This window comes from Chiloscyllium punctatum, chromosome 39, assembly GCF_047496795.1.
Source record: "Chiloscyllium punctatum isolate Juve2018m chromosome 39, sChiPun1.3, whole genome shotgun sequence".
In the NCBI taxonomy this organism is placed as follows: domain Eukaryota; kingdom Metazoa; phylum Chordata; class Chondrichthyes; order Orectolobiformes; family Hemiscylliidae; genus Chiloscyllium; species Chiloscyllium punctatum.
The window spans coordinates 24,976,667-24,989,603 of record NC_092777.1 but is presented as its reverse complement, the minus strand read 5'-3'; the positions used below and the strand labels follow the sequence as shown (position 1 = coordinate 24,989,603).

The 12,937-nt window shown below is 42.0% G+C and overlaps 1 protein-coding gene across 1 annotated transcript in view; it reads right to left on the bottom strand.

Annotated features, from left to right (window-relative positions):
• foxk2b (forkhead box K2b) overlaps window positions 1–12,356 on the bottom strand; it is a 129,054-nt gene extending 116,698 nt beyond the window's left edge. Inside the window, exon 1 of the mRNA XM_072558317.1 lies at window positions 11,679–12,356. Within this exon, the coding sequence (XP_072414418.1) occupies window positions 11,679–12,208 (530 nt within the window). The 5' untranslated portion in view covers window positions 12,209–12,356. The remainder of the gene's footprint in view (window positions 1–11,678) is intronic.
• Window positions 12,357–12,937: the final 581 nt, after the last annotated feature.

The window sequence follows — 12,937 nt, the reverse complement described above, 5'->3', positions numbered from 1 at the left end:
CATCTGGAATATTGTGTGCAGTTTTGGTCGCCATACTATAGGAAGGATGTGGAGGCACTGGAACAGGTGCAGAGGAAGTTTACCAGGAGGTTGCCTGGTATGGTAGGAAGATCCTATGAGGAAAGGCTGAGGCACTTGGGGTTGTTTTCATTGGAGAAAAGAAGGTTTAGGGGTGACTTGATAGAGGTCTACAAGATGATTAGGGGGTTAGATAGGGTTGACAGTGAGAACCTTTTTCCACGTATGGAGTCAGCTATTACAAGGGGGCATAGCTTTAAATTAAGGGGGGGTAGATATAGGACTGATGTTAGGGGTAGGTTCTTCACTCAGCGAGTCGTAAGTTCATGGAATGCCCTGCCAGTAGCAGTAGTGGACTCTCCCTCTTTATGGGTATTTAAGCGGGCATTGGATAGGTATATGGAGGATAGTGGCTTAGTGTAGGTTAGGTGTGCTTTGATCGGCGCAACATCGAGGGCCGAAGGGCCTGTACTGCGCTGTAATGTTCTATGTTCTATGTTTACTTCATTGCGCCAACGGCAACATTTCCGATATTATTTTAAGAGAATGTTCAGATAGTATTTCCTGTTATCGCTGAATCAAGATATAAAAATGAGTAGCAGACTGTGCGTGCTGAATTTCTTTGTTAGATTTGAATGCTGAATTCTCTCGTAACTTCTACATTTCTGTTTTTATTTTCAAATAAAACAACCTATTGTAGCTACCGAGCCTGACAAAGAGACTAGTGACTGGATTAGTGGTGCTGGAAGAGCACAGCAGTTCAGGCAGCATCCAACAAGCAGCGAAATCGATTTCGCTGCTCGTTGGATGCTGCCTGAACTGCTGTGCTCTTCCAGCACCACTAATCCAGTATTTGGTTTTCAGCATCTGCAGTCATTGTTTTTACCAAAGAGACTAGTGAGCTTACATGAAGAAAGTAACGCAATATGATGGCCATAATACAATGAAGGATACCAAAAGAGGGAAGCATCAGACAACATTTGGTACACTACAAGTTGCCTGCAGCAAAGCAGAAGCTGCCTGTTTGATGAAATCCCAGGAAACACAATTATTCCACATACAATGCTTATGCAGAACAAGGAGTACCAGATTTGAAGGGCAGCCAGATCAGTAGCACTTGGTAACTAAATTAGCTCAGGGTCATCCTTTGCAGTCAGTTTTGAATAAGTACAAAAAAAATCTGCCAGTCATTGAGGTGATCTTCAGTGCAACCCCAGACAAAAGTGCTGAGGGTTAGGACAAGGACAAAATGGGACAACAGTGCCACTGGAAAGAGCATGGCAGACATTGAACAGTACGTAAAAGGGGAAGAGAATATAAAAAGAACACATACAACACAATGGACATCTTGGAGAAGAAATTCTAAATTTCCAGCAATTTGGGAACATCTGCATAAGATAGGAGCATCAGAAAAATGAGCACCCATTTCCCCAACATGAATTGGAAGGCTACAGACTTCCGGACAAAGTTTAGGGTTTTCTGACAAAGTGTGCTTTTGAGATTTAGTCATTTATAGACTTGGGCAAGCAACATGTGAAAATAAATATACAGCTATCATAAATGAGGTAATCCCCATATATTTAATACTGTATGCCTGCATGAAGTAGATGAGAAGCAATCTGTTAAGCTATGGATCAGCCAGAGAATTAGCTTTCTGTGAAGTTGCCTTTCAGAAATTGGAGTTAATGGCTTACCAAACATAACCATAAAAATCAAAATCAATCACTCATTATCAATAGGTGCAGCATGCTGAGATGTTTGAACAGTTATAGAATTAGTCAGTGTGTTAATGCCAACACTTTATAGAAAGGCCTTACAGAGAAAAAGCACACTACTAAAAGATGACAGTAAATATGAACCACACTGTAGCTTCGAGCATTGGTGTAGTAACCAAGTAAGCCACATGACAAGTACAGAGGAGAAAGTGAGGACTGAGATGCTAGAGTGTGATGCTGGAAAAGCACAGCAGGTCAAGCAGATCCAAGGAGCAGGAAAATCATTTCAGGCATAAACCCTTCAACACATTCCTTTTCCAATACCACTCTCGACAAGTACAGTCTTGTACCGATCGTGAAGCTCTCCTCTGAAGAACGCATAGGCTCACCACCCTGCAGGAATCGGATTCTGGAACCAGTGGTTACAATAAGAAATGTTAAAACAAGAAGTTTGTGCAGCAAAACAGAGAACACGTCCAACACCAATCAGTAAAAGCACGCATACAGGATTAATGTCAAATCAGATCAAGGTGACGATTCAGGAAGGGTAAATTTTCAACAAGCAAGCAGACTTTCAACATTGAGAATGTGGCATGCTGCGTAGATGAGCAAAAGAACAAGAATAAGGTGTTTAGTCATTCAATTATCATGCATATGATCTGCATATTCCTTAATGTCATCAGTCTCCAGAAAACTATTAATTTCAGTCTTGACCACGGTTAATTATTGAACTTCCACAGTCCTCGGGATAAAGAATTCCAAAGGTCTGTTACCCCAAGTGAAGAAATTCCTCATTTTCGCCTTAAATAGACTATCCCTTATAAGGGGTAAACTCACCAGCCAAAGGACATCCCACATCTCACGCTAAGGATTTTCCAAGTTCCAATGAGGCAACATCTCATTCTTCGAACTGTAGGAAATATAACCTAGTCTCCTCATTAAGACATACCTGTCACCCCAGAAATAAATCTGGTAAACCTCTGCTGCTCTCTCAATAAATATGACTAGTGTATCCTTCTTTAGATAAGGGGACTAAACCTGCAATGCAATAACCCAGGTGAGGTCTCACTAAGTTCTATACATTGTAGCAAGGTTTCTTTACTGCTGTACTCAAATCCCCTTGCAATGATGGCCAACATACCAATAAACTTCCTAATTGCTTGCTGCTCCTGCTTGCTAATTAAATGAAACATTAGGGCACTTTTGGACACCCATACTTTCCAAACTCTAACCATTTAAAAAACATTTTTTTTCTACCTTTGTTTTTCTCTAACAAAGTGAATAAAGGACCATGGACATTTATGGCACTTAGAAAACGTGAATCGTTTATGAAGCTGCTGAGGCACCTTTCTGCAGAATACAAAGAACAAGTGAAGAACTAGACTCCCAAGTCTAATTTAGCCAGAACAGGAAATGGATCCATCTTGAAGGCATTATTCTGAACAACATGCAGTTAAATTGGACCTTCAGTTCGTGGCTCAGGGTGCAATCAGCAATTCACCTGAAGAAAAATGGTAAACACATGCACACTGCTAAAGACAAAAAGAAACATAAATAGATGCCAACATCTTTCTAGTCAGGATCCTGAAAGATGTGTAACTGATTATTGTGAGTAAATGATACCAACCCTCAGCATCCAAAGTGACTGGGTGCAATAGGTCACCTACTTATTGCATTGCTGAAATGACATTGCAATACAGCTAAAGCAAGTCTGCACTGGCACCAAAAGCATTCTACTTGGCAGATACAGAATGGTGGCTCTGATATTTCCTGAGTATGGAAGTCAATATTCTGATCATTTGAGAGACTGCATTATACTAAATGCAGAGTGACACAATGATAGTGAAGAAATGACTGATGACTATCTAATTTCAGACTATACCACTTGAAAATGAAGACCAGTCTGATTTTTATCAAAGAGCTCAAATGTAATAGTTCCATACTGAGAGTCATCTTGGAAACATCTTCAGATTTATTGACATATTTACTGAGGCATATGTGAAAACTAGTCTTTGAATGTTGTGTAGGACCCAAGTCCTCCACTGGCAAGCTCCAAATGCAGACATACCAACCACATTGACTAGGATTCACGAGTGCCTGCAAAATACAGAATACTTCCAATACTTTACAAGTCAACTTGCAAAGAAGGCTGACACAAATGAAATGCAACATTGCCTGAAACCTAATGCAGACTTTGGCCACTTGAGGAAGTGGATGTTTGAAGATTGCAACATCAATATTGAAATTAAGTTCATGGCCTACTATGTAGTCATGTTCCCTACAGTACAGTATAGATTGAAACATGTACAACCTACATGAGGCACCTCAAAGCACTAGAGTGCTGCATTAATACTACCTGCAGAAATCCTCTATCACCAACTAGGAGGACAGGCACATCAACAGTATGCTCTCACAAGCATCAAGGTTATGATTATCTACCATCAGCTTCCTTGGATTAGTCATATAGTTCAGATGCCACATACAAAATCTCAAAGCAGACCATCTTCTCTTAGCTCAGACAGAGGAGACTCATTACAGGAAGTACTTCAAGGATGCGCTGACAGCCAACATGAAATTAAATCCAACATTGGTAACAACTCCTGAAACACCACTGCCTTGGACCAAAGTACATTGAAGCATGGACTGTGGGAACACTCCCAGCACTTTAATATTCAAAATGAAGAGGTCAAGTGACAGTAGTGAAAAAGACAAGCCATGACTTGAACTAATAATACACAATACATCACACATGACAATTTCCAAATGTACCATAAAGCCTGGTGATTCCAACTGGTGCATCAGCATCCATCTTCAGCTTCACGGAAAACAATCATCACTGCCAGCGAATAACAGCTGACAATAGACCGGTTTCTCATCTCCCTTGTAACTTGCGTATATTACATCTCATCTGGAAATAGACGTACCTGTTTATAGTTCACCAATCCTCTGCTTGCTGAGAAGTTGTGACATAAGTAATAATAGTAACTATCACACTTAAAGTTCAAAAACAAACTAGGACTGCTGGAGAAACTCATTAGGTTTGACAGCATCCGAGGATAACATTTTAAGTCCGGATGACTTTTTGTTTTAAGAATCCATATGTTGTCCCATTCCTGCCTCAATCAAAGCAAAATGCTCAGAGAAGTTTTACCTCCTCCATCTTACTCTGGGCCCTGGAGGGAGAGAGAGCGATTGCCCATGTGCACAGCCATAAGTTCTTGGTCTTCTCTCGAACAGCAGTTTCTCGTTGAATTACATTGTTACTTACAGACAAGAGCATCCAGATAAGGCAACATACTTATTGACTGGGTGACCGTTATAATCAGCAAGTGTCAACAGTAAAGATTAAGCCATCTGTTACTACACAATGAATAACTGGCTTCACATAAAGAATACTTTTTACCTTGTTAACTGATTTTACCTACTGAATGCTTCTTCATCTTGTTAAATGGCTTTACATAATGAATGCTTTTCCATCTTGTTAACCCACTACACTTACTTCCAGCACCTCATTGTTTACTGCAACTTTTTATCTGATCTGAGTCATGCTTAGCGGAACCTTCTGTTTCACAAAACCAAAATTTAACTCTTTCCCTACCTGCTCATATCCTATACACGTTCTCACCTACAGCGTGGAAACTGGCCCTTCTGCCCTATAAGTCCACCATGACCCTCCGAACAGTACTCCACCCAAACCCATTCCCCATTATTCTACACTTACCCCTAACCTACAAGGTAATGGGCAGGGTCAATTCACCTAACCAGCACATCTTTGGATTGTGGGTGGAAATCAGAGCACTGGGAGGAAACCCACACAGACATGGGGAGAATGTGCAAATTGGAACATGAGACTGGAATCGAACCCAGGTTCCTGGTGCTGTGAGGCTGCAATGATAACCACTGAGCTGCCCTACTCTTCTTCTGAAAAAGTCATAGAAGTATTATTCTGAAGAGTCATAGCGGAATCAAAATGTTAACGCTTATTCTCTCTCCACAGATGCTGCCAGACATGGCGAGTTTTTCCAGCATTGCGCTTGCTTTAGATTTCCAGCATCCACAGCATTTGGTTTTTACACTTAAAGTACAACTTCTGTAAACACTGTTTATAACTCAAGTACCCTACTCACCACCCACGATAAGTCCTGGTTTAAAACCAGAAGCAAACATCAAGTGTTTGGGGTCTTGGTACAATGGTAGCATCCCTAACTCTGCGCCAGAGGTCCCTCCTCAGGATGTGACGGCCACACGTGGTGTGTAACAATACATCCAAATACGTTGATGAACAAGTGTCACTGTGACTTGTCCAAAGAATGTTTCCCCATGATGCTACTAGCCACACCAGACAAGAATGTCATGCTATGAAGAAACAGTGTAAAGCATGTAACAAAGACAATGATTTACTAGTGTTGATTCTTCTAGATATTGCTCATCAGCAAAATCAACTAAGATCAACACCACCAGAAAGATGACAACTACTATGCTCAAGAGAAGTTGAAGAAAATGCAGCTAAGGTACAGGTGGATGACCCTGAAAATACCAATTAATATTATTATTTCCATCAATCTGTTTAGACAGGCTATGTGAAATTTGAACCCAGTCACTTTCAGACATAGTAGTTATCCTCATGTGATAGTGACCATTGGTTGTTCAGACACAGATGCTTTCTCAGATACTGATACATCTGTCAATATCATGGTGGATAAAACGTTCACCACAGCTTCAGGACTGCTCCATTCTCTCCAAACCAGGGAATAGGAAGTTTTACTTTACAGTGAAGCATTAGGTTCAAAGGGCTTAGATGCTGATGTTTCACTTACACTAGAAAGCTGCATTCTACATCATATCTGGAGAATGTGGTAATGTCTTAACAGTTTCCACAAACAATAGATCTACACAGAATTACAGTTAAAATTTTCACTGGTACCAGCAAACTGCAATGGTGTTTTATGCAAATTGCTTATTAACTCAATGTGCTCCCAATTGCACAGTCCCAATTACCATTTCAGAAAGCAGACAGATAAGAACTTCAGTGCCAATTTGACCTTGAGAAAGTTGAGGATGAGCCTAACCCCTGGCTCCTAGCCACACAAGTCAAATAACCCCAAGAGCAAAGATTAGAATCTACACTGATTTGTGGTCAACAAAAACAAAAAAAAACTAGACAGACGATTAATACCGACAACCGATGTTATCACAGAGAAAGTGAATGGAGCTAAAAACTCTACTAAATTTGACCTCAAACCAGGCTCCTATCAAATTAGGCTCGCAAAAAAATCAAGGTGGCCTTAACGGCACTCTCCATTCACATTGGACATTTTTTGCACAGGAGGCTCAACCCTTAGAATCAATTCATCAGATCTTAACATTTGAGGATTAAGTGGACACTTCAATAACATGAAGGCATAGTAAACATTCATGATGACATCCTCATCTATGGTTGCACTGACTGTAAACTCAAGGCATACCTACAACACCTTAGAGAATGTAGCATTAAAGTCACTATTAAAATGATAAAATTGAATTCTTCATCCATATGTTCAGCAGTAGAGTATAATCTGAAGGCACTGCAAGAACAGTGGATCCTACAATTATATAGAAAGTTTTAAATCTGTCGGGTTTTGTGTTGTTTCATTCATAATCTTGCTATATATTTGTCCATGTGATTTGACAAAACAGACCAATTTGGAGAAGACTGCATCACACAAACCAGTTGTACATCAGATGAAATCACAGTTGTCAGCAAACTGTCTACTACATGCCAGCCTGTGATGGCTCGGTTTATATTGCAGTCATGCAATGATATTGGCTTGTAAGCAGTTCTTTGGAGAAAAAGTGCGAGCACAACAGAGAGCAAGCATGAGGACCCTCAACAATATGGAGTATCTTACACTTTCATCCCTAGTTATATGGAAGACGGCTTGGAGGTAACCAATCATGTCACACATAAGTTTGATCAGTAATGCACACAGAAATCTACCTACTCAAAATCCAAGATCACAAGCTCCTGGTCTTTAAATCCTGGTTGAGTAGCAACAGCCATCGATCAAGACTGACAGCTGGCATAAAGAAAAGGATCATCAAACGATGCCTTGACTACATAAACCTACATATGGTGTCAAAGTTACCATAATTAGTGGACATTAAAACAGCAACAAAACAAGATAAAGTATTGCAAATGTGTGGGGGCATTAGAATCATGAAATTAGAAATTCATGATCAAGCATGTGTGTATAAATTATTCACACGTCTGGTCTTCAGTGTTCAAAATGAGTTCATGCTATGAGCATTATTTGATATTGCCTTATGTGGTTAATGTACTGTTGTTCCACAGTCACTGCGGAAGCATGCTGCAGATGTAGTAAGAGATTCATCAGGGAATTTGAAAACATACAAATATCAAGTTGCACAAACGTTAGACTAGGCAAGGATAGAAGATTTCCTCTCCAAAAAAATCTCATCAAACTCATTAAACAACAATTCAGTGGGTTCATGGCCATTCAATCAATGAATTGAATTTAAATCCCTTACCAGAGTAAGATATGAACTCATTTCTGATTTTTAGTCCCGGCTTCAGGATTACTATTCTAGTGGCACAGCCACAATGGTACTGACCCAAATGAACAATGGATAAATGATTGAACAGGGACTAAAAGATAAAAAAGCAGGGGAAAGTCAAATAGCTCTGTTCCATTCTATTGCCAAAATAGGCCCATCATTAACTGTACTGCTTGAAACACTACTTTCAACGTGGGTGTCCTGAAGATATTGGAGCCACATTCCACCAATCACCTGCTGCTTGACCCCAGTTCCCAAGCATGATGTAATAAAATGTCTGATGTTATAAACTCATCAGCCCAATTGCCAAGCAACAGAAATGCCTGTTAGGTCACATATTTGGCTTTATTCCAGGTGATCACACACCAAGCAAAAACATGAGGTTTTTATACCATGTGTATTTCACCAAGCTCAGAATTGCTCAGTTGACAATATCCGATTAAAAGACAATTTCTCAGTCTTTCATCTTGCACCTTTTAACCCAACAGCAAATGAGTGAAGTGACATAGCCAGTTTCTAAATACTGGTCCGGTTATAAGTTTCCGTACAATCCCTTAAACCATTTATTTCTCCCAACGCAACCTTATTTAACTCCATCCTTTCTTAAGGTTACCTTCTGCCAAAACCCTTATTTATACCTAGATTTACTCGTCCGTCTCACTCCATGCCAATCTCCCATATAAAACCCTGACAAAATTCAGAGCATTCAAATTCCTGTCTAAAGCAAAGTTCCACTTACTCAGCCACCATGTTATTACAAGGTTTACCAGTTAGCAATGCTTCAATTTAAAAATTTCCAAACTTGCCTTCAAACTTCTCCAAGGCCTCGCCGCCTCCTTCTCTGTGTAATTTCCTCCAGCCACAGAACCTTCTGAGATATCGGCACTCCTCCAAAGTTGAATTTGTGTACATCTGATTTTAATCATTCTATCAGCAGCAGCCGTGCTTTCAGACACCCAGAATCAGCTTTGAAATTTCCTATATTGACCTCTTTGCCTCTCTTCCCACCTTAAAATTTGTATTTAAAACTTAATGTTTGATCAAGCTTCTGGTCATGTTCTAATATTGGTGTGGCTGGCTGTCAAATCCATGAAGTACCACTCCCATAAAGTGCATTGGGATATTTTCCCACAATACAAGCATCTAATATACAGTTTGTTTTTACAGCAAAGATATCTCCTCTAATGTTTCAGTTAGTTATATTGAAAATCCTCTCGTCAGTAAAAAGGCAGTTTCAACCTCACTGTAACAAAAAAAATTCATATGAACATATGAATCTGGATCAGAAGTAGGGCCATAAGATCTTTCCATAGAAGTACAGAAAATAGAGGTAGCAGTAGGCCATTCAGTCCTATAAGCTTGCTCTGCCATTCAATATAATTGTGGGTCATCATCCAACTTAATACCTTGTTCCCACTTTCTCTCCATAGCCCTTGATCCCAATGGTCCTAAGAACTACATCTAATTCCTTCCAGAAAACATTCAACATTTCGGCCACAATTGCTGTCTGTGGCGGAGAATTCCACAGACTTACCACTGAATGAAGTAATTTCTAATTTCAGTCCTATATGGCCAACTGTGATCCCTGGTTACAGACTCCCTAGTCATTGGGAACATCCTTTTTGAATTTAACCTGTCTAGTCTTGTTAGAATTTTGTAGGTTTCTATGAGCTTTCCACCTCGAGGGAGCTTTGGTCCAACTAATCTAGTCCCTCTTCATATGTCAGTCTTGCCAGCCCAAGAATCAGTCTACCGTTCAACAAGATCATGGCTGATGTGTCTCTGTTTTGAATTCCACGTTTCTTTTTACCCCAAAACCACTCGAAACCTTTGTCTATCAAGAATCTACCCACTTCAGCAATAAAATATTCAACGATCCTGCCTCCACCACTTTGATCTTTGTCCTAAAGTGTGGCTCTTAATTTTTAAAATTAACTCATTGATAAAAACAGAACTGCTTCCATGTGGCAGACACACAATTAAAATAGTACAAGATCAACTTTTTAAAACATGAAATTAACAACACTCCAGGGTTTAGAGCTTCTAATGATATAGCTGTTTTGACTGTACTATAGAAAATCAAATATTTCCATCTGTGGATAAAACGAAATTTTGTTACAATGGCAGAAAAACCTACTAACCCTTAACGATAACTGTGCAAGTAAATATAACTCAGTACTACCCCCTCACATGGCTGTGAAAACAGTCAAAACAGCTTTCAGTTTTGCCTTAATTACAAAGTACAATTTAAACAAATATGAACATTTATAAACCCACTCTGAGCTATTAGTACATTTGATGGTAAACCTAATCCATTTTTCAAAGTATACAACTCTCATCACCACCCCCAGGACTCGGTCTAAAATATTAACATTCCAGATGCAACCAAGCCTTCCAGGCATTTCCACCTGACTTTTATTATGACCCCACGACAGACTAAGCGGCGGACTATCCACCATCAATTGAGCCGACAAGGGCCGATTCCGGAATTTACATTCGTAATGTAAAATTAAAAATACACTTAACCCCGTTTAGAGAAGAGAAAAGTGGCCATAAAAGGCGATTAAAAACATCTGAAGAAAAACTAAACGAGTTCAATGTTATTGATGATTTTCGATGCCAATATTGCCCAATACAACGATTTGCTACACACACACACCGCCTTGCAATAATAAACTCGCCTGTAGGGGCGAAAACAACTGGTTACGGAAATGAGACGTACAGTATTACTGCAGGTGTTTACAGAATAAAATGATTTTTAACATATTTACATAACATACATAAAGTCGACTAATACTTTGTTCGACTTCCCGTAATTTCCAGCAATAATTTCGAAAGCTAAAAAAAAAGTAAAGCGAAAGGCACCCCTCCCTTTTCCAAGCCTGTCACATACACCTTCACTGCGGATCTCCACACACATTGATCTAGGTTAGTAACATCGGCAAGGTTAAAATGTACAATGCGTCCACAGGAGGAGACCGATGATAAATCATCCTGAAAATTAAACCTCCCGGAGAGCGAAATGAGGAACAAGACGTGCTTACTCAGGGCAGTGCCTCAAATCTCAACACGTGTTTGTATTGGGAGAGTGACGGATAAGCTCACACACGTGCGTTTACATATGCATTTCTGATAAACGACACTACAGTTAAACAGAGATGGATTGCAACAGGAGTGTGTTTCAGATGTGCACAGGTATATTTTTTAACCTTCCTCATATTGCCACTAGCCATACGTGTGTCTCATACATTGTTTAGAGCAGGAATATGGCAGATTGCAAGGTGGAGAATCAAGGTTAATGCTGATGTGTTATTGATCGCTGTCTGATGGTTGGGAGGGGGCGACGTTGCTCGGACACATACTTTAGATGGTTTTTATCTCGTTACTCACACTCTGGGGAGCTGCAAGGGCGGCGCTCCCCGCCGCTGGAAGACACCGTCCACGAACACCCCGTTCTTGCCCAGACACCGCAGGTAGAATCCAGCGGCGGCGGAGGCTGCAGACGAGGGGTCGCCGCCGCGGAAGATCTCCAGGTGGCGGCGGGAGATGAAGCTCGAGTGGCCCATGTTGACGTCTACTTGGCCCTGGCTGGAGTTGCGGCCGATGGTCACGCTCCTCTTCTTCATGAGGAACTCGAAGTCGCGGCCCTCCAGGCGGGCGAGCACCTCGGAGCCACCGCCGCCGCCCGAGTGATGGTGATGGGGGTGAGCCGGGGCAGAGGACGAAGAGGAGTCGCCGCCGGCCCCGTTCACATCCTCCCCGGGCTCCCAGTGAACCTGGACCCGGGACGGGCTGCACGGAGCCGACTTGAGGGCCAAAAGGGCACGGGCCCCGCAGTTGGTGCTGCTGCTGCTATTATTGTTATTATTACTGATGGCATTGGGGCTCGAATCCGTCAGATCCGCGGTGGCGCCAGACATTTTATATTAGTATATTTTTAATTTTAAAAAAACGAGGATCAATTTATTTTATTTTTCTCTCTCCCCTACAACAGCGGCGGCGGCGGCGGCAGCCCAGAGACGGTTGGAGAGAGGGGGAGGGAGGAGAGTGCATCAACAGAAACCAAACTTGACGCCGGAAGATACGTCAACCACCCCTTCTGATGGACGGCTGCGCCGACCAATGGGAGGCCCGAACAGCCGCTCGTGCTAATCGGCAGACCCGCCGCCCAATCGGGGGCCCGGCGCGGCTCCTCCTACCCCTCTCCCGGGTCGAAGGGTGACCGCCGTCCCCACCAATGGCTGCGTTGCGCGAGGAGTGAGGGGGCGGGGAGGTCCACGCCCTCCCAGCAAGTTCGGTTGAAGCGCAAAGGGTCGGGGCTGCGGAAAGGAGAAGAGGGAGAGAAGTCCCGGACTGGATGAGCGGCCAACCGGCGGAGCGGACTACCGGTTAACGCCGAGGCGGCCAGTTTGGAAAGGCGGGTGGGGGGTACCATTCGGTTCTCTCTCCTCCTTTTTTGTTTTGCGGCGTCCCGGATACAGATTGTGGTGTTGATGCAGGCCTCCCACCTGCTGGACGGTGGGCAGCCATCAGTCTTTACATTCGACGTCAATGCGGTGCAAAGGACATGTCAAATCACCGGGGAGACGGGGTTGGCGGGAGGGGGGGGTGTATGTGGTGGGGTGGAAGCGGCTTAGATTCATTTCTCA